This window comes from Callospermophilus lateralis, chromosome 15 (genome assembly GCF_048772815.1).
Source record: "Callospermophilus lateralis isolate mCalLat2 chromosome 15, mCalLat2.hap1, whole genome shotgun sequence".
NCBI classification, from domain to species: Eukaryota; Metazoa; Chordata; class Mammalia; order Rodentia; family Sciuridae; genus Callospermophilus; species Callospermophilus lateralis.
The window spans coordinates 77,194,697-77,216,718 of NC_135319.1; the positions used below are offsets into that span (position 1 = coordinate 77,194,697).

A 22,022-nucleotide genomic window follows, 5' to 3' on the forward strand; every position below is an offset into this window, starting at 1 on the left:
TGGGTGACCAAGGGAAGACCTGTTTACAACTTCACGTGTAGAAAATTAATTTCTATCATATTAAGCCAAAGATTTGGAGCTTTGAATCTAGCTAGCTAGGTAGCTGCCCATCCACTATTGCACAGAATCTAACATAATAATCTCTCAATCAAAAAATTATATTTTTTAATGTTATGAGAAATTCAGAGACACATAGGTCTTCAGGTTAATTAGGAAGACAGGACATAGACATAGCAGACTCATAGCAGATGTTGGTAACAAATTGAGAAAAGTTCAAAGTCCCCAGAAGTAGGGAACTCTGAGATAGTTTCAAATAGTGGCAGCTTTGTGCTTATGTTTGAAGAATGGGTATGAATTGTCTGGATAATGGAGATGCTATTCAGTCACTATTTTAGTTAGCTTTTTAATCACTGTGACCAAAATGCCTGACAAGAACCACCTAGAGGAAGTAAAGTTTACTTGGGGCACACGGTTTCAGGTTTTCAGTACATACACAGCTGACTCTGTTGCTCTGGACCCAAGGTGAGGCAGCTCACCACGGGGCAAGGACCCAGAGGAGGAAGCTGCTCAGCTAACGGCAGAATTGGGAAGCAGAGAGAAAGAATGAGGGAAGGGATACAGGGTAGATGGACCCTGCCAGGGCAGGCCCCCAGTGACCCACCTCCTCCAGCCACACCCACCTGGCTGCAGTTAACACCCAGCCCAACAGCTCTCATAATCATTTCACCTTTGAATACTCCTGCATTCGCAGGAGCTTTGGGGGGATACCTCATTCCAAACCATAACAGTCACTGACATTTAAAATTATCAACAAGAAATCCCCATTGTCCAGTATCCAGCACCCATACTCTGAGGACACTGGCCCTTACCACTTCTTCACTGTTCATGTCTTCTGTCGATGACTTCCAATATGGTGTGGACCCTGGTTTCCATGTAATGACTTTCAACCATCTGCAATCTTCTGAAATCACCTAACATTCCTATTACCAATTCCCAGAAGCCCAGATCCAAGTCCCAACTGGCTTAGGGACTTTTGATATCCTACCCATCGGGCCTATCATAGCACTGAGTTTGTGGCTTGAAGAAAATGGGTGGTAAATGAGATGATCAATACATATTTATATTGCTCTAGAATTTTGCTGTACTCCTTATAACTATTGATCAATTGATCCATTTTAATTATTGCTCTCTAGTTAAGCCTCCAGGCTGTACCAGCAAAAACTTCATTTCAGAAATCATAAGGCTGGTCAATCCACCAGAAAAGTTTTATTTGTTAATCATTACCATGTGAAGAAATGTTTACCATAAACTTGGCGTTCATATTTCCCTCTATCAATAATGAATTATAGATGATGTAATGGAAATTCTGCTATAATTTATAGCCTGATTTTGCTTTCAACATCTAAACTATTGCCTTTAGTCTTTAAAGAAAGTTGGGGTGCCTATTTTATATGAACAGCAAAAGCTAACCTTTAACTCCCCAAGTTTTCGACCTTTCCAGAAATGCTTAACACAAGCATTGCCATTCTTCAGAGTCAGAAACCAATTTTTTCATTGACATGGGAAACAGATACGAAAGTATCACATGTTATTCTGCCTGTGTATGCAACAAACGACACCATAGGTGCAGATCAGGGAGAACCAAAAAATGAGACTATCCAGAATTTGGTAAGTAAGGTCATTGAAAACACATTTAATCACAGTGTTAAGTACATATTCTTCAAGGAAAATGATATAGACCTGCAGGACTTTGAAGACACTCTTACCCCTACCCGCAATTTGGTTCTTAGAGTAAAAGGATACTTTAGCAAATACATGCACTACAGTTATTCAGAAACCCCTTTGATGCCACGTGGGAAAAACTTCTCTTCAGAAACATTTAAACAGCAGCACCATAGGCCTACAACTATAATGCACCAGTGAAAAAGAAAAATGTGGAAAGAGAGAAAAAAAGTAATTCAGTTGCTTACTATAGGAATAATAAATGTGTTTCAACTCATATGTTGATTCCAATTGATTAATTGTATCTGTTTGCAATATAGTGTTGAGAATGCTTCTGAGGTCATGTTGGAGATCAGAGAAGAGTGTCTGGCATGATGAAGAATAGATTAGTGATGTCTGGCAAGGATGGAGAATAGATTAGTGATGCCTGACATGGATGCAGAAGAGAGAAGTGGTAATATGGGTGACTGTGGTATCCATCTAGAACATGTGGGCATTCGAGAACAAAGAGAAGTGTGGCTGAGCCTGCCCAGTCTGTAGTGCTCAAGATGGTTACATGGGTGCTTTTCTTCAGCTGCTTCTTCCTTCTACCTACCTGCTGGCTGGCTGAGAACTCCCTGTACCTTCCACAATAAAATATCAGACGTGAAAGAAAAATAATCTCACCCCTTGTCTGGCATGTTGACAAAGATATCTGACTTGGTTAGACTTTGAGCATGAGGAAAAATCCAGGAGTGACTTGTGGGATTAAGAAGGGCTTCCCATGGAGTGTGGGGACAAAAAGCAGTCCTGGACTTTAGAGTCAGTGAGTTCCAGTTTCTGCAGATCCAGAGGACTGTCTCTCTGATATTAGATTCTAATTCTACAACCAAAGTGATGCTAATCTGCCAAAAAAAGAAAGAAAACCCAGAATGGTATTATCCACAAAAGATGAAAATCCTCATGCTACAAAAGCTCAAGCAAGAAGAAATGTGCTTGCTGTGTAAAATGGATGTGAACCAGGCATGACGGTGCATGCTTGTGATCCTAGAGATGCTGGAGACTGAGGGAGAATATCCCAAGTTTGAGGTCAGCTTGTCTCAAAATAAAAAATTTTGAAAAGGCACTGGGGTGGTACTCTTGTTTTGGGGAGTAGCTTTTCATTGTTGTTGTTCTCCAGCCTTCTGATTGACATTGGAGATGAAGAGGGTGATAGACAGGTGAGGCAGAGGCCGATGGGGCCATGAGAGACCATACCTGAGGGTCCCACTCTTCTGAGGAGGAAGACCCTGAGATCTCCTGGAGGTCTGGCTGATCTGCCTAGGGCACTGTGGTTCTCTAAGGCTGATGGACTGTGGGGTCAGGTGAGGGAGAGGAAGGTGGGGCTGCTGGCTCGGAATTGGGCTATCTGCAGAGCATCTTCCTTACTTCTCAATTGTGCTTTATAGAGTGTACTTTCTGCCACTTTCTCTGGAGAATTGTTCATTCCTGGGGAGGCCTTGAGGCTAGAGCCATTGAAACCTGGAAGATTTGCTCATTTGCAAACAGAGCCTCCCACAAAGTGGAAGGAGGGTTAATCTTAATGGAAACAATAGCCCATTTAACAAATCCAACATTTAATGAACCCAAACAGCTTGCCTTAAAAAAAAAAATCAGTTACTAAAGCAGCTTTTGAAACTTTAATGAATGCTTATTAGCTTTATTTTTAAAGTCTTATCTGTTACCTTAGTGTGAGTTCACTGGTGTTCTTGATCATATGACTCACCACCTAGATATAATTTCTGAGCTACAAATGAAAATATTGATTGGAATTTTGTGACCCTTTTGTGTTTGGAAGCTTTCACAAATCATTCAGGACCTTCAAATATTGCAGGTACCGTCTCTCTGTTGGTTGGCAATGCACAGGACAAAGATGCAGGGCAAACCAGCTCATCTTTTGATGACTCTTCCATAAAAGCCTCTATACTGGGTTCTTTCACAATCCTAGGATTGGTAAGAACTTCTGATCAGTTTTACGTATGTGTTTTTGAAGAAATAACCATGGTCTCAGCTGGAGACTTTGCTTTTGGATCCTGTTTCCCAGTGGCGCCCCTCTTCCTCCATCTTCATCTCAGGAAGGGAGAGGAGTGTTGGAAAACAGAAAGGGGACTGGGTGGGGCATCAGGCTGGTGGGTAATTACCAGAAAAAAAAAATAGAAGCCTCCTGTCTTTTATCAGAGCAAGTATCAAATACTGTTGAGCCCAAGTACACTGTGTCCCATCCTCTTTCTTATGCAAATTAAACATCTAGAGACCAGCCTCCACAAAAGTTGAATCCACTTCCCCAACTTCATTCAGCTTGTCCTTGAAAGGAGTATCATGTACCTGATTGTTAGCTGGACCTACCCTCCAAGAAATTGTAGGAGAGATCCTTTTGTCTCAGGCTCTTATCATTATTGGGCTTCTCTAGAAATCAAAAGCACCTGCTCTTTTGTTAGGGTGGGCTTCTAAAGGGACAACTATTACCATTAGAAAACACCCAGATTCATACGGGAACACTATTGATATGTACTCCCAGCCTGAGGATGCCGACCTTAGAGGAACACACTCTGTAACAGTGAGTCTTCATCGCTTACTGTGTGCCAGGCACTGCGCTAAGCAATCCCTGTGACTTATTCCATTCTGTCCTTGTAAGAGCCATAAGAGATGGGAAGCCCCATTTTACAGATTTGGAAACTAATGGTTTGGAAAGTTCAAGTTTCTTGCCCAAGATCACAGAACTTGCAATTTAACAGACCCAAGACCTCTAATCCTAGTACCTGTGCTTATATTGACAAGTTCTGATAAACCATGATAATCCAGCACTGATGGCAATAGTGTATGCTCTCCACTCCCAATAGGCTCCCCTTTTTGGCTTTTCTAAGTAGAACTCGGCATAGAAACAAAAGATGTTCCTGGTGCCTTACCTGATGGAAGAAAAGAAAGTATGTCTATGCTAACAATGTTAACAAATATCCCATTTGTTAATATTCTGAGTAACACTGCATCATTGACATGATCATATCTTCTAAAAGAGGAACTTTAGGCTCACAGAACCTAGGTGGTCTGCTTGAGGATCCACAGTGAGGGAGTGGATTCTGGGCAGATGACAGAATGCTATGGCTCAGCCTCACCCTGCAGCATCTTCCCAGCATGCAGCAGACATTTCCACTAGAGACAGGAAAGGCAATAATTTCCACTGCCACCCTCTAAGTTAAGTGAACTCTCACCTTCCAGGCTGGAGATAAGATGTTACCATTGACCTACCTCCCTGGTAGGTCAGAAGAATCCTCTTGGAATGAGAACAAGGATCCCAAACCCCACTGAAGAGCAATACTGAATTGTCAGTGACCAATGATGGTTTATGTCAAAATAATCCAATCTGTGCACCAGGGCTGTTCTAGGCCTCCAAGACCTGGCTTGGCCTATTTGTTCCTTCCTCCATCGAGTACCCCCATCCTCTCTCTTTACCTCCTCCCATCCCACTTTCCCGGTGCAGACTCCTGTCACTCTCTGTGCTGCCCTCCCCCTAGTTTCTCAGGGAAAGAATCAATTTCTGAGCCGCCTGTGACTTCCAGGGCCTCGTCCAGTACCTAGTGTACCACAGAGGCTCAATAAATGTTTAATAAAAGGGAGGGGGGACAAAACAGAGAGTTAGTGCTATGTCCAAGAAGTGAGTCCTTTTTCTGCTCAGTAATGAACTATGCAGAACAGTATAAACTGTTGTTGATGTTTCCAGGCTTCAGTAAACCTAATCCTACTGTTAAAAAAAAATTCTTTTTAATATATTCCATCTTCCACCTCCCTGTTTCAGCCCATATTTTTTAAAAGCCACAAAGCATATCACATATGTATCATGCAAGGTAGATAGATCTCACATTGTATCAATCCCAGGTCTGCAATGGGCTACTTTGTGGCAGATCTAAGGAAAAGAAATGCAATTCATGTGACAAATACATATGACCAAAAGCTGTTAATTATCTTTTCATATAAATCTATTTATTTATCTAGTACTTTACAATTTACAAGAGGCTTGGTCTCATGGCTCTCCTAGTCTATAAGGTTAGTCCAAGATTATAGCATCCATTATACAGAAGAGGAAACTGAGTCTGGCTTGCCATATGGCTATTAATTCTTTGACACCATTATTATAAGACATACCATTGATTTAACAATACGTTCTGAAGACATAAGCCATCTCTACAGCGTTATGTAGGCATATTGCTTACAAGATACAGCCCAGTGGTTTTGAAGCATGTAATTATGTATGTCCCCAATAACATATTGGAGACTTCTTAGGAGGACCATTCTTCCTGTTGTTTTCAATGGGATCTTGTTGGGGACTAAGGACTCAATTAAGGAGAACCTTTCTAAGTTCCTTCTTTCAATGTCATTGCTCTGGCTTAGAAGCCTGGAGGGTGTAATTTAAAACTGTACTTCAAGATAAAATTCTAGACATCAGAGTTCATTTTTAAAAAATACTAGAGAAAAGCAACCTTTAAAATGTTCATATTAATACAGCCTAATCTTTGTTTGACTGTCAAATATAATAATGCTGGACTTGAGTCTTCTTAAAAAAAGTTTAATTCACCTATCTATAAAAATAAGAAAGCAAGAAATAAAACAAAGAAAGGAAGATGTAAAAGAAATAAAATTGACACCTAGAACTGCGTAGAGAGAGTTTGCCTCCAATTAGAGTTATTTTTTTGTACTGGGAGAAAAATCAACTTTTTATTCCAGCCCTGGTTGAAATGGTTAAGAAAAAAAAAAGTTTCTGATTCTATGCAGTAAAAGAAAATAGGCTCAAGTGGTAACTGAGCTTCCCATTGGATTATTGTGCAGGTTCCTTTATTCCCACCACAGTGGGTAATGTGTGCTCATTGTGACTTATCTGCAGCCGGTTTCTTTTACACCCTCGGGCTATATAAACTGGAACTAGGACTGGGGCTGGAGGTTTGGGGAGCATCTGGGAGGCAGCATCCACAGTCCAGAGAGAATGAGACAGTTGGGAACATGAGCAACCTCCTGTGCCATTGACGCTCCCAGTGGTACGAGCCTCGCTTTATGCTTTCTGTGCTGACGAGGGAAGATGATTAGGAACTGGGGAAAGCATCGTTGACCTCCTATGAACAGTTCCTCCAACAATGTGTGGGCTGCTTTGTTCTTCCTCTTGATTTTAACTCTTTGCTGGTGTTTCTGACCTAGAACGATCGAGGCCCAAGCTCTGGAAGGACCATAACCATTTGGTCACTTGGGTTTGGCCATCTGCAAAGACCAGGTTCTGAGGAGCGATGGTGATGAGGGCCTTTGTCCTGCTGGCCGTCTTTGCAGAAGCCTCCGCGAGATCCTGCACTCCAAATAAAGCAGGTATGCCTCAGAGCCACCCATCTTCCTGGAAAGGGAAGTTTCCAGAATCTCCCTTTGCAATGATCAGCATTGAGGGTTGTCTTTGTTTGGCAAATGCAAAGACAAGAGAAAGCATTTAAGCCCCTCAGGGCCAGCAGACTGTCTCCACGGGAAGCCAAAGTGTTGGGTGATCTGACTTTTCTAACATTGGAGAATGCTCTCCACCTTCTTTTTTTTTTTCCTATTTGACTACTGAATATCTGTCCTGTGCCATAAATCAACGTTTTACAATATTTTGCATGAAATAAACATTTAAAAATTTTAAGGTATGTGCTCGTTTTCACAGCTATATATTTGTGTGTATGTATGTGTGTGTGTGTGTGTGTGTATTCTAACTGTGATTTCACATAATCCTTTTAAAATAAAAGTTTTAAAATGAACCAATTTTAAATATGCTAACACAGTATAGTTATTAAATAAACTCTAAAAGTAGAAATTTGGTGAAATTTTGGGGAAAATACTGTCTGCTAAAGAATAGCAGGGAAGATGTTTTGGACCACAGGCTCTGCATGTTCTGGGGTGATTAGGATCCACGGTTCTTTAAAGTAGGTGGTTACCATGACCCAGTCTGACTCAAGCCATGTGCATGTTCTTCCAGATGTCATCCTTGTGTTTTGTTATCCCAAAACCATCATCACCAAAATCCCTGAGTGTCCCTACGGATGGGAAGTGCATCAGCTGGCCCTTGGGGGGCTGTGTTACAATGGAGTCCATGAAGGTGGTTACTACCAATTTGTCATCCCAGATTTATCACCTAAAAACAAGTCCTACTGTGGAACCCAGTCTGAGGTAAGGCTAAGCCACACTGTGTTTAAGATTAGGCAACTAGCCTGAGAATGACTTGGCTTTATTCTCCTGATTTGTTGCTGGCATGCACAAGGCCCCCTCTATGGTTTTGTTGTTTTTGTTTTTGAGACAGAATCTCACTAAGTTGCTTAGGGCCTCCATAAGTTGCTGACCTGGCCTTGAACTTGTGATCCTCCTTCCTCAGCCTCCCAAGTTGCTGGGATTACAAGGCCCCCCTCTATGCATAGAGCAAAGTACATTTCCCACTTCTGACTCACTTCAGATTCTTAGCTCATGCTCCCAAGCCTCTGTCCTTCTTGGGTTGAGGCAGAGGAATGGACCATCCTTTCTCCAAGAATTGGAAGTGATAAGGAAATGCATTTGGAAGAGTATTTTAAAGGAGTGAACAGAATATAGCACAATCTTCAACTGGGCCATATGAAGTACCTAAGACAGGGAATCATGGAATTAATAGCAGACATTCTCTTGCCAAATTTCCTTGTATGACAGAGGAGAAATCTGATACCTCCATAAAGCCACAGTTCAAGGCCACAGAACCAATAGGGACATAGTCATGAAGGGAGGCTAGGTCTCCCGACCTTCCTGTTGAGGTTCAGCTGCCTTGACCGAAAGATGATTATCCATCTGTGGGTCCCAGCATCTAATATTATGTGATTTTAGAGTCCAACATGCCAGAAGAAAGAATCTCAGAAACCGTGCTTATTGTTAGAAAAAAAAGGAAATGCACAGAACGAGACAGTGATGTTCTAGAAATGGCAGAGGGGAGAAAACATTCACTTATTACACTTTAACAAGTGAAATGGATAAAAAGTTGATGCTGGGAAGTAGGCATTCTTGAGCAGCTTCTTTTTGGTCAGAAGCCCAATGGGTTTATGGACTTTTTTTTTTTAAGCATACAATATCAACCTAGATTATTCTAAACCATTTTAGTTGAAGGCAGTCAAGAACTCTTTACAAAATTCTTTACGAAAATTACCAGCTCACACACAGACAGGAAGGGGAAGTTCTACCATCCATGCCAAACACTGCTGTCCCCACATTGGGCTTTTTTTTTTTTTTTTCTGAGCCATCCTCATCTGCATTTCCCAGAACTCTCACCCTTATCCTGGGGGCCCAGGGCCACCCTAACTGCCTTCTCTCTTCTTCCAGTACAAGCCCCCCATCTACCACTTCTACAGCCACATCGTTTCTAACGACAGCACGGTGGTCATCAAGAACCAGCCGGTGAACTACTCTTTCTCGTGCACCTACCACTCCACCTACTTGGTGAACCAGGCTGCCTTTGACCAGAGGTAGGTTGCTCTACGGAGTGGGGGGGCTGCTGCCTGGGTGTGTGCTGCAGCCCTAGCAACCAGGCGTGTTTCAGTCCTTATGCAAAATTCTCTCCCCTTTTCAGAGTGGCCACTGTTCATGTGAAGAACGGAAGCATGGGCACTTTTGAAAGCCAATTGTCTCTCAACTTCTACACTGTAAGTCCAGGTTCCCCTTCCTGCCCTGTGGCCTTTCCAGGAGACAATGGGACACTTGCTCAGGATTTATTCTGCCCAGGCTCTAGGCATAGCTCCACTGAAAACTCAAGTTGAGACATATGCTGTGGTTTAGTTTCCAACTTCTTTAAAGAGTAAATGTAGCAGAAAGTCAGACTCATACACAGAATAGAAGAGCTAAAAGGTGCCACAAAGGTAAGGCCAACCTTCCCACCTCACAGGTGAGAAGCTTGAGGCAATGTCAGAAGACGGTAAGACAGTCCATATCCGACTCTTAATCGAGATTGGTTTCCATTATAGCCTACTCCAGAGATCTATTTATATTTAAAATCTAGCTCCTTTTAAAGCATTTGGCATACAGCATTTCCTCACAGATCTGAGGAGAAGAGTTAGGGCTCCCCTCTGCTACCTAGTTTTCAGTAAATGAGTTCCCTCATTACCTAACTCGGGTCTGCAGCCTATATTGACATTGAAGTTAAAGGCACACTTTGGTAACCCTCAAAATAAAGTGCCCCAAAGAAATCACATAGGCCATGGCCACAGCTCAGCTGCCCTCCTGCTTAGAAGGTGACTTCTGGTGAGACAAATGCACACAGAGGAGACACTGGCCAGCTGACCACAGGAAGACGCAGCAGACACAGAAACCTTTACCTAGAACATAGAGCTGGAAGACATTCTCAGAGGACATCATGTCCGACCCCTTTGTTTCATAAAAGAAAAGTTCTCTTGCCTGGAACTCTATTAACTTTGAACTCTTAGAACTCGCTGTACCTGCTTCCTAGAAGGCTCTTAATCCTGCCAAACTCAGCAGTGAGAATCAGAAGGATGTTAGAATGACCCAGTCCCTTGTACAGGTGAGGATCTGAAGCCCAGAAAAGAAGGACATGATTTGCCCAAGGTCACCTGGGTGCTTTGGAGGAGCCCAGTCTACAGCACAGATCACCCAGCTGTGGTTTCAGTGGACTCCCCGTGAAGGGCTTGAAGCTTAAGTGTAAGGGCCCCTCACTACACAAGTCCTTGTCAAGCCCTGTGTCTAATTTTGGATTCAATTTTTTGAATCTTTTTGTTAAAGAGGACTCTCCAAACGGGGTAAGCTTCAAGTCCCCTAAAACCTAGATTTGCCCCTGGCCACACACCACTAGTGGTTAGATCCTGAGAATCAGAAACCCCTACAAGTGCCTTGACCTGTCATCAGGGGGATAGATAAAGTGTGGGCCACCAGGATGGGGAAAGGATGAGGAAATCCTGCAGGACTGATGAAGGCTGTCCAGAGAAGAAACGGGCTTCCACACACTGACAACAGTCTTAGGGGACGTCCTAATGACAAGTTGTCATTACTATTGAGTCCCTGTTCGGAAGTGAATAATTGTTATTTTAACCAGATAAAATTATAGATATGATTCGATGAAGGTTTTGCAACAGTTGGTAATAGAGAGACACCGGGGTTTTTGAAAATGTCACCCATTATCAGCCATGTTAGGCCGAGATTCAGACAAAAATATCAAACCATAGAACTATAAGGAGCTTACTCCTTTAAAAAAAAAAAAATTAAGAGGTTATGTTCTCAGCCTCAGCCAGACAGACCATCCTCTCTACTGGAGGGGCAGACTAATGGGATCCTTCCCTGAACTACTGTAAAAATGAGGCTAAGGCCTCCCCAGGGCCCAGCAAGACCTGTGCAGGACAGACCTCAGCAAAGAGAGGGTTTTGTATTAATGAATATTCCCACTGTGGACTTGGTTTCCTATGCTTGGCCTGTGTGCTTTTATTTTCTTCTCTCTCTCTCTCTTTTTTCCCCCTCTTTGAGAGCGTTCTTGTGTGTTTCTGAAGCAACAAGTGTTCCTTGCATATATTTCCATCAAATTACCAGAAGCTGAGCTGTGCCCCAGATAGTACAATGGAACTGGCGCACTGCTAATTGCTTAGGATTCCGAGAACTTCAAATGCTGGACTCCAAAAGCACTAGTTCTATTCAGTATGCTTCCTCTATCTTTCCTCTCCATCCCCCTTCCACGCACTTTTGCCAAGAACCCATAGTTGGTATTCCCAGAGGAAAGTTATTTGGACTCCCAATCCAACATGAAGGAAGTTGGTTTACAGAAGTAGCCTAGTACTATGGTTAAGAAAATGGACCGTGCCATCAGAACACTGGTATGAAGGCTGGTTCCACTGTTTACTAGTTTTGTGACCTTGGGCAAGTTAGTTAACCTCTCTGTGCCTCTATCTCTGCATTTATAAAGTAGGGATATAATAACACTTAGCCCTTAGGTTTATTATGATAATTAAATGAAATAATGTTTAGGAAGCACTTAATACCGTGCCTGGCACTAGGTAACTGCCCAAGAAAATAGCCATTCTCATGATTGCAGACTTTGAACCTACTTAACCTGGAATCTCTGAGGGTTCCTATTATTGAGACCTCTATGGTATTGAATATCAATGTCAGTAGGTTGGTTTTTATTCAATCAAAACAGTAATTCTTAGTTAGACAAAGAGAAATGAAAAAGCTCTAAACAAATGCAAGCAATAGAAGCTAAAAATCACAGACTCCCAGAGTCAGAACAAAACTTGAAAGCAATCAACCTTGACCTCCCACCCAAAGTTCAGAACACTTCTGCAAGATTGGTGAGGGATGGCTTCTCTGCCTCTTTCAAAGATAATGGTAATTGGGTCTTCTCATTTTAATTCAGCATTTGAAAACTGATACACAGAACTCTTGCCCATTTGTTCAATCTCCTGAATAATACCATGTAATTATTTTGGTCCTTCAAATATCTTTCATCTTCCTCAAGCTAAACATCTTCTCACCGTAGTTCATTCACCATCTCCTCTGAGTATGGTTCAATTGGTCAATGCTGCAATTAAAAGGTAGAGCCCAGACCGCTGGGCATGGTGGCAAACACTGTAATCCCAGAGGCTCGGGAGGCTGAGAGTGTAGAATCACAAATTCAAAGCCAGTCTCAGCAAATTAGTGAGGCCTTAGCAATTTAGACAGATTCTGTCTCAAAATAAAAAATGGGCTGGGAATGTAGCTCAGGGGTTGAGTGCTCTTGGGTTCAATCCCTGATACCAAAAAGAAAAGAAAAAAGTGGACCTTGTCAGACTAATGTGGGGCCAGGTGAGTCAGAGGTGACCTTCTAATTTCTGGAGGACTCTATGAACATGTCTTAGGATCTAACTTTGGAACACTTTTCTTGTATTTCATGTTGAGCTTGTGAGCGGAAGAAATGCCTAGATTTTCCCACGTGAACTGCTGTTATATCAGGCGCACCTAATCTTGTACAGTTAGCTGCTTGTGATTCGGCCCTTGGGTCAGGGGAAGAGACTGTATGGTGTGGTTTTTCAAGGTGTTCTTCCATTCTGTTGGATGGATGAGCAGTTCATGCAGTATTTCTATGTTTTTAGGGATGCCAAAACAAAATGTCCTGTATTGTAGGGTGAAGATATCTGGAACAGGTCCCTAATTTTCATGTTATAAAGAAAGAAAGGACTAGATTAGCGATGACATTGTGGTTCCTGGGTCAGTTACCACCTTGGGAAATGTGTTCTTAAAATATGGCAAACCTCAGGCAGTAACACGGGTCATAAAAAGCCACCATAAATCTGCCACTTCAACATGCATGTTAAGCGGATAAATCATTTATGACTAAGAACATGCTAATTTAATTTTTGCAACCACTGAAATGGTGTAGGGCCCCGACAAATGGAAGGGAAACAACTGACTTCTAGGTGACCGAGTCTAGGAGGCCTCGGCTAGATCTGCAATCAGTAAAACAACATAAGAGGTCTTCAAAGATGAAAGATTCTGAGTCTTAACATAAAAGTCCCTGTGTGTTTGACCCCAAGGGGGTAAAATTTCATTTTGACTAGATATCCTTGCTGAATGTGAGTTCTGTCTACGACTGCCTACAGATTGCAGTTCTGCAAAGCTCCAAGCCCATGAAACTCAAATCTTTTAAATAGTACCCTGGTATGTACTTTGTGTTTCTGTTCCATAATGGCCCAAGTTAGTGGATGGAAGCTAAAGTTACCCCAGGATTCTTGTTCTTCCATCCAGTGATTTCGTCTCTGGCAACTAAATCCAGAGTGTTGTGCCAGGTTGTTAGTAGAGTTAAATGAGTCCAAGACTCAGAGAACGGAGAGGTCACCCTCCTTTGGGTAAGTCAACCTGGAAATACTGCTGTTATTCCTAATAACACACCCAGAGCTGCCTAAGAAGATGCCGGGTATAGACCACACAACTCGGTTGCTGATCAGAACCTGCTGCCTCTGAGCTCAGGTCATAGTGGTGATTCCTGTCTGCACTCAGAGCTCAGGCCCCAGTCTCCTCCATCCTCCCCTGTAGCCTCTCTAATCTTTCTTCCCCCCTGAGCCTCTCTCCACCCTCTGCCTTCACCCCCACCTGCTCAGGGCATCTGCCTCACTGGCCTCTTTGCAGCCACACCTTTGCCCTAGGGCCTTTTTCCCTAATGGAAGCATTCTTCCCTAGATGACTGCATGGTCCCCTTCCCTGAAGTCTTGCTCAAATATCTCCTCTTCAGTGAAGACTCCCCACAGTATTTAAAATTGCAACCTGCCTTTCCATATGTTCTCAATCTACCTTACCCTAATCTACCATTTTTATAGTTTTTTTTACATAACATACTATGTTCTATTCTAACATACTATACAATTTACTTACTGTCTCTCTCTGCTAGAATATCAGACAGATCTTGACTTTGTTTACCAATATTTCTCACCATACAAAAGATCCTGACGTAGAAACCATCCAAATATGTAGATCAATCCCTGACACATAGTAGATAGTTATGCATCTTCTTGTTGTTGTTAATTGCACTGGGAATCAGATCATAAACTTTCTAACTCAGGCTGAAATCTGCCCAGGCAAGAAGGTAAGCAAGGGTAGAGAGGGGCTGTATGTGTTCGGTCTCTCTGGTCTTTGGGTGATTCATCAAACACAGCACCTTAATATCTCTGGATTCGATTTGCTTCCATCAGTCAAATTTTGTTGGCATAGATGAGATGTACAGTGTGTGCCTCTCCATGACCAGCAAATCTAGAATATGGGATGTCCTCACTCCTACTAAGATGGCCCCAGCATCGTAGCTAGGGCAGCTCCTGTGCTATGCTATGTGGTCTCCTGTGCTTGTTCTTTGGGGTTGATTCCCATCCCCATCCCATTCCAATTCATCTGCTCCTGCCAGACCCAGCTTCTCAGTCTGAGAGGTCATAATGCCTGATGTCAATTTCCTTCCCAAGAATGCCAAGTTCTCTACCAAGAAAGAAGCGCCCTTTGTCCTGGAGACATCTGAGATTGGTTCAGATCTGTTTGCAGGAGTAGAAGCCAAAGGATTAAGTATTAGGTAAGTGCATTTCTTTGGGCTTATATTCTTAAGTATAAACGGGGAAAAGCTAGCCCAGAGACTTTCCAAACACCAAATATTTCTAAGCCTAAGACTGTAGCTCCAAGTGGTACCATTTTGCTTTCTTTCCAGGTTTAAAGTGGTCCTGAACAGTTGCTGGGCCACACCCTCTGCTGACTTCATGTATCCCTTGCAGTGGCAACTGATCAACAAGGGGTAGGTTCCATTGTCTAGGGTCAGGGCTGATGGTGGGGCCGGGAGTATCCCAGCCTGCTTTGCTCTGGCTTGGGATAGCTTGGGAAGATACTTTTAGTTCACATTGGTATCTTTTGGAGGAAACCCTAGTTTTCAAGAGCTCTTGGAGGGATTAGAGCAGATACATTATCAGGGACTCTCCTGGGCACATGAGCACAAGTGAAACAGCATACCTATCTCCCACAGAGACCTGATGTGGGGACAGAGATGTGTGGAGTGATGGTGTGAAAGCTCCCAGTGGACTTCCACCAACAAGAGGTAGCTGTCACTGAGGGGCAAGTGCCAGGGCTGCGGCCAAGAGGCAGCAGTGCCAAGGCATCTAGACTTGCTCACTCTCCGCCCCATTGGTTCCCCCTCCACAAAGCTCTACTTACTCTCTTTTCCACTGGCTTACACTTGAGCTGCAAAGAGCTATTTTAAGGTCTTACCTTTTGAGTTCATACAAGGATCTCGGGTTTACTGACCAAATGATCCTGAAAGAATCTCATTTCATAACTTGGAAAATGCCCACAGCTCTGTTGCTACTCAGAAGCCAACATCAACAGAACCAGCTCTGACCCTTGGTCTAGATTCGAAGGTACAACATTCACCCCTTGGAGGTGACGTTCTTTAGGTCCTGCCTCTACTCCAGTAACGACACAATTAGATGCTACTCTTCTAGTCATTTTTTTTCCTGTGCTTATATTTTTAAAAATGACCACATATTTACAAAGGTGACTTTATAAGTTAAAAAGTGGAACATAAATTCAAATTTCCAATGACAAAATCTCATCATAGACACAGAGACATATGCCTTGAGTTTAGATGTCTGTGGTGACACAGGGAACTGCTGCTCCCAGTGCCCTGGTCATTATCTTGGGGTGTTTTACTCTGGGGGTCTGCCACATCCCAGTCCTCGGGAGGACTTTATCTCTTGGGCATTTCATTTCTTTAGGACAATGGTGTGACTCACCAGGTGAATGGCTTCTCATAAGCCACACCCCTCTATTGTGCCTAGCCTATAGAATGGGGACAATCCAACCCATCTTATAGGCCCTCAGCTTGACCTCATTAACTGTGAGGATCAAGTGAGGTGCTGCCTATCACCGTGCTTTGGAAGGACAAAGTGCTGCACACACTGTGTGTAAATTTGTCTTGAGCCCCTGCTGCAGCTCCCTGAGGTGACATGTGGTCCTCTTTCCCCCATGTGCATCAGCTGCCCCACCGATGAAACGGTCCTCGTGCACGAGAATGGGAAGGATCACAGGGCCACCTTCCAGTTCAATGCCTTCCGGTTCCAGAACATCCCCAAACTCTCCAAGGTTTGGTTACACTGTGAGACATTCATCTGTGACAGCGAGAAGCTCTCCTGCCCAGTGGTGAGCCGCCCTCTTGGGAAGGAGGATGTTACATGGGGGTGGGGTACTGGGGGAGCTGGGTTTGTACTGGGAAGTCATAACTGGCAGTGGGATATGTGCAGAGGGCCTCCTGGGGAAATGGGCCCAGAGTAGGGTGGAAGCTCCAGGCCTGTCCACCTGCCTCTGACAACCTACCCAGACTGGTGAGTGTCACTTAAGCCCCTGGGCCTGGTTTTCTCATCTAAGTAGTGATGGCCCGTCCCCTTTCAGAGACCATGTAAGGCATTGACAGACATGGAAATGCTTTGGAAAAGCTGAAGTACAAGGGAAATTCAAGGTCTGCACAAAATTCAAAAGGCAGGGGTGTTTTAGTCTCAATTGGGCAGTCTTCAGACACATGCTGCAGAAATTCTGGGGGAGAGCTGATGGGACCTTGAGAGGAAGGACCAGCCACCTATGCATTCAGGCCATCAGTGAACCTGATGCTCACCTTGCTTCAGAATACCGACTTATAGGCTTTAAGTGCTGAATCCTAAACTGTTGGCTTCTCTGGTCTACGTGGACTAGAGGTCTCAGAGTTTCCAAAGAGGCTGCCTGTCTTTAATGTCTAGGGAACTGAAAAAAATAAGGCTATGATCTTTGCACACCTGTAATCCCAGCATGCTTGGGAGACTGAGGCAGGAGGATCACAAGTTCAAAGCCAGCCTCCAAAAGTGAGGCGCCAAGCAACTCAATGAGACTCTGTCTCTAAATAAAACACAAAAGGCTGGGATTGTGGCTCAGTGGTTTAGTGCCCCTGAGTTCAATCCCCGATAATCCCCCCTTCACACCCTGTGAAAGAAAGAAAGAAAGAAAGAAAGAAAGAAAGAAAGAAAGAAAGAAAGAAAGAAAGAAAGAAAGGCTATGATCTCTAGTTGCATTGACTCATTTGGATAGAAGATGGTCGTCCATGGCACAGATAGTGAAAGGGAAAGGAGCCAGAGGGTGTGCAACTGGGGAAAGGCTGACAGAAACATTTTACAATTGATCAGAGGCTGAGTATTGACACCACATTAAAAAAGAACATGTTTTGCAAGTGTCCTCAGTCACTGTGATTAGAATAACTGTAAGTAAAAGACTCACTTTTTATCAAAAGACGTGGGTCCATCCCTCCCACGTGTGGTAGAAAGGACCAAGCAGGATTTCTTCCAACTTGAATTCTTAATTTACTGATGCTTTCCTCCTGGGTTCTCAGAATTATTTAAAACAAATAAATAAATATAAGCCAACTAGTATGAGTTGACTGGAGAATTTTTACTCCATCCAGTTTGTGACTTTCTTTTTCTTTCTTTTTCTACTTCCCTCTTCTTTCCCTTCCTTTGTTCTCATCCTTCCTCTCATCATCAGACCTGCGACAAACGGAAGCGCCTGCTCCGGGACCAGACCGGGGGCGTGCTGGTGGTGGAGCTCTCCCTGCGGAGTAAGCCTGTTTCTCACTGGCTGGGCGCACTCTGGGCCGTGCCCACAGGCACAGCCGGTTTGAGCATTTTGACTGAATTGCCAAACCAGGTGTGCCTGTAGACACAGCTCTCACCTGCTCCTCCAGTCTTCCAGTGCGGGGAGGGATGGGAATCCAAGAAGCTGAGGTTTGCTGAGTACCTTGAAAAGTTCTATCGATGGCTCAAATCCAAAATGGCCCCAAGGAATCAGAAAATGCTGAGCTTCTGACTGGAACATGCAGAGAACAATAATAATAGGAAAGAGAGTGTTCTAGGCATGTCAGGTGCCAGTCAAGGAGCCTCTACTGAGCTTCTAGCACTGGAGTTTTAGAAATAAACAGAACCAACAAGGAACTTTCCATCTAGCAAGGAGCAAGACCCCTGTGGAGAGGCAGGGGTGCCAGGAAGTATCCAGCAAGGGATTTAGCTCAGTCCAGGGCTCCTGAAAGACCTCTGTTGAAAATCTGTATGATGGACTGAGGGTAGTGTGACCTGCGGTGAGCAAGACGCTTGGGGAGACTGGGCACCATAGCAGCCATACTTGAGAGTTTAGCCTAGCCTAGGCTTCCTTCTGATTATGTGTGGTCTGCAAACCAAAAAAAGAATTTAACATTTTCATATGGTTCCAAAAATGATCAAAAGAAGAACAACATTTCATGACCTATAAACATTAATTGACATTCAAATTTCAGTATTTACAAACAAGGTTTTATTAGACTAGGGCCACACTTGTTCACTGAAGTGGTACTGTGGACTGCTGTGTTCATGCTTTGACCTTGTGGATCAGTGGTCATAGAGACTGGCCCACAAAGCTGAAAATATTTACTCTCTGGTCCTTCCTGAAAAGTTCACCAGCCCCTGCCTCAGAAAGCCTGGGAGAAAATGGTGTGAGACAAAGCCTTTGTGAGCTTCAGCATAGACCTTGCCCTAAAGGCAAGGGGGCGGCTCAGGGTTTAAAGGGGGCAGGGATACTGTCGCGTTTATGATTCAGAAACAGTTGTGAGATGTCTGCCCATGGTCTTTTCTTAAACCTGCGTTCTCTCTCTTCACTCACTCCAGGCAGGGGATCATGGAGGCTCGGTAGCTTCTCAGGTAAGGAAAAGAGGCACTTCGGGGATGCCACGGGCAATGCCCACTTTTGTAAAGCAGACGGATGTTTCAGAAGAAGTTTAAATTTGACCCCAGCAAAAACGTTTAGAGTTGAAAATTACATGGGGCAGAAGCCGGCAGAGGTTTAAGGGGTCTTTTTCCAACCAGCCGGCTGAGATCTGAAGGGATGAATGAGCTGGGTAACAGCAGGACTGGAACCCACTCCCCCAAGTCTCAACAAAGTCATCACCAGGTGACTTTGCTTGGATTCCTTCATTTGGAGAACACAGTTTTTAATGATCTGTTCTTTCAACAAATATTTGAGTCCTGTTACATCTCTGCCCCTCATCATTTGAGTGACCTTGGCAATGACCTGACCCCTCCATACCTTTTTCCTCTGTGGAACTGGGCTAATCACTGTCTCTATTGTACCTGATGTTGTATGGGTTATTTAATGACAGCTAAGGGCATCCGACAACTCAGTGAACATGACAGGTAAGACCCTGGCCCTTCCTAATATGTGTGGAGTACACTGGGGTTGGGGGCACGTGATCCAAAGAGCAAGCAGGGAAGCCCTAAGAGGAAGAACTATTTCAGCTATGAGCCAAGATCTCCCTGGAATGATGAGAAGGAGGTAATTGCAAGGAGATCATTTAGAATCAACTTGCAGATGTAGACTTCACTCTTATGGTTACAGGAAAATCGTGTAAATCAACTTTTTAGACTCCAATCCTAGATTCTCATATTTAGAGAAAGTTCTATGGCAAAGGTCTACAAGGCAATGCTCCATCGTGTAGGATGGAAGTTCAGGTCCTCAACCTAGGTTCATCCGCCAGGTTCTTTGTACCGATAACAGTGAGCTGCGGAATCCCCAAGAGAGGAACAGAAATGACTTTGTATAAAACGTCAGAGTTTTATGCAAACCTACTTAAGACCCCTGAGCTGGGCCCTCCTCGGGTTAGAGCGGGTTGAGCTGCTCCTGCCCTCAGGCCTCTGTCTCAGAGCCCTCCCCGCCTGCTCTGGTTCACAGATGTTATGCGCCACCTTGTCGTGATGCTGGGGATCTGCGCCCTGTTGTAGGAGTCAGCCTGGAGCTGCAGCTCCGCCCTCAGGTCGTCCTCAGTGATGACAGACTCGTTTTTTGTGCTGCCAAAAAGAGCAAACAGAAGACTACATTGTCGTGGAGCAGAGACCAGCGCTTTGCCAAATATGTGTTCCAATGATTTTTGTGAATTCAGCGATCAATTTTCTCTGGTGCCCCACTTCCTCTTGTTCCTTCAGTGGCCCTTAGATCCCGCCAGTCCCTCCCCTGCAGCTGGGGGAGGAGTCTTCTCAGACTCCAGTCAAGGGTGCAGGGCCCTCCTCCTTTGAAAGCTATTTTAATTCTGAGAGACTGGCACACCCACCCAGTGCAGCTGAGCATTTTGAAGACCATGTAGTGCCTAACCACAAAGTCAATGCTAAATAGGGAATGCACAGGAATAGCCAACTTCGCCAAAAGGGGCTCTGTCATTGAGACTGGGCAGTTCTACCCAAGGACCAGAGCTGAGCCTGCAGGCAGGGAGTTGCAATCTTTCAAATAACCATGTAGGAATCAGAGTGGAATACCAGAGTTTTGCTCATAAGTAATAGGAAGGAAATGGATCCTTAAACGTTCTTAGTACTAACCTAACTAGTTTTTACTATAAGGTTTATTAAATGTATGTAAACATTAGACAGATATAAACTCCTTGTTTTTGTAGCTAATATATACTTTAACATCAAAAGAAAATTAGAAATTCTATTAAAAAAAAAACTACAAAAGGCATAGGACAACCCCTCCCCCACACACACACACAGGTTTTCTGTACTTGGTGACAACTTGACTTCTTATATGCCTTGTGACATCCATGTCCTCAATATCTTTCTTCACTGACTCTAAGAAATCTTCATGTGTACAGAATGAACTGATTTCACTTAGTCTTAAGATGTTCAAATCCATATACTTTTTTTTTGTCTCATCAACTTAGGATCATCAGAATAAAACCGACAAAAAAAATCAGAAACGCAAATGCAAATATGGCCAATGAAATCACGTGGAAATCTCACAATGCAGCCACCTCAGTGATCCAGAGTATGCCAGTATCCGTGATTTACTTTGGTCACCAAAATAAAAACTGAATGTACCAACCCTGGTAGAGAATTAATAGGATAAGCCTGAGCTCTTAGTTCTTAATCACAAACATTTAATTAGTAGGCTTTCAATTTGAAAACACACACCTGTTTGTCTCTCCATTTTTAATGTATTTAAGAACTTTTGAGATTTGTAGTTTGATGGTTCTTGTACAACTTGGGCGAACTCAGAAATTAAACTACTTATCAGATCTCTCGAGAGTTTAAGCACATGTTTGGTTAGCAATAGGCTAGAGTAAAATGACTCCCAAGCTATCTGATGTGCCAGATAGCTTGGGATCTTTTCCTTCTGTAAATTCAGAGTATTTTGTAGTCAAGAAGGACAGAAGACATATTTTTATTGGTTCTAGTAAATAGCATATAACAATAACTTAAATAGCATACTCATAGCCAGATTCATATTCTTTGATGTCAGAGTAAAACAATGCTGTGTTAGTTTGGTTTTATTTTATCATTATGTTTTATGATCATGTATCTCTACCTGGTGCTATGGAATAAATGAAATGCCTTAAGATAAATAACCTATCACTACAGTTTGCAGTGTTGATATATCATGTTGAAAGTCAATTCCTCAACCTTCCCAGGGGTTTCTACAGCCAGGAGCTCCTTAGACTCATGTATATACCACAGACTTTCAATTGCTCTCTCCCACATTTACACTTGAAACACTCCACTAGTGGGTTTTCTGGACAAGGAGGTCAAGCCATTTTACATAACTAACATTTTGGTGAAGATGATTCTCTGGACATCCCTGTCCATGAAGCACTAATCTCTCTTGCCAATCAACTGGATGTATTTTGACTAAAGTTAACTCCCTGATGCCGTCTCATAACTTTTCTATTGAGGGATTAGCAGAAGGTACTCTCAAAACAGTCTCTCATAAATTCTCATTAGTGCTAAACATCAAAC

The 22,022-nt window shown here is 43.4% G+C and overlaps 1 protein-coding gene across 1 annotated transcript; it reads left to right on the forward strand.

Annotated features, from left to right (window-relative positions):
- Nucleotides 1-7,010: 7,010 nt before the first annotated feature.
- On the forward strand, nt 7,011-21,615 carry Tectb (tectorin beta). Its single transcript, XM_076834528.1, has 10 exons — nt 7,011-7,086; nt 7,724-7,914; nt 9,082-9,224; nt 9,329-9,401; nt 14,679-14,782; nt 14,915-14,998; nt 16,233-16,395; nt 17,761-17,833; nt 18,912-18,944; nt 19,972-21,615. The coding sequence occupies exons 1-10, from the start codon at nt 7,011-7,013 to the stop codon at nt 20,019-20,021; spliced, it is 990 nt and encodes a 329-aa protein (XP_076690643.1). The 3' UTR covers nt 20,022-21,615.
- The last annotated feature ends 407 nt before the right edge of the window (nt 21,616-22,022 follow it).

Excerpts from the sequence above, each read along its gene's own strand:
- Tectb (XM_076834528.1), top strand. The coding sequence starts at position 7,011 with ATGGTGATGAGGGCCTTTGTCCTGCTGGCCGTCTTTGCAGAAGCCTCC. Across the intron at positions 9,402-14,678 it reads TGTCTCTCAACTTCTACACT|AATGCCAAGTTCTCTACCAA; the intron begins GTAAGTCCAGGT and ends TTCCTTCCCAAG. Across the intron at positions 14,999-16,232 it reads TGGCAACTGATCAACAAGGG|CTGCCCCACCGATGAAACGG; the intron begins GTAGGTTCCATT and ends CATGTGCATCAG.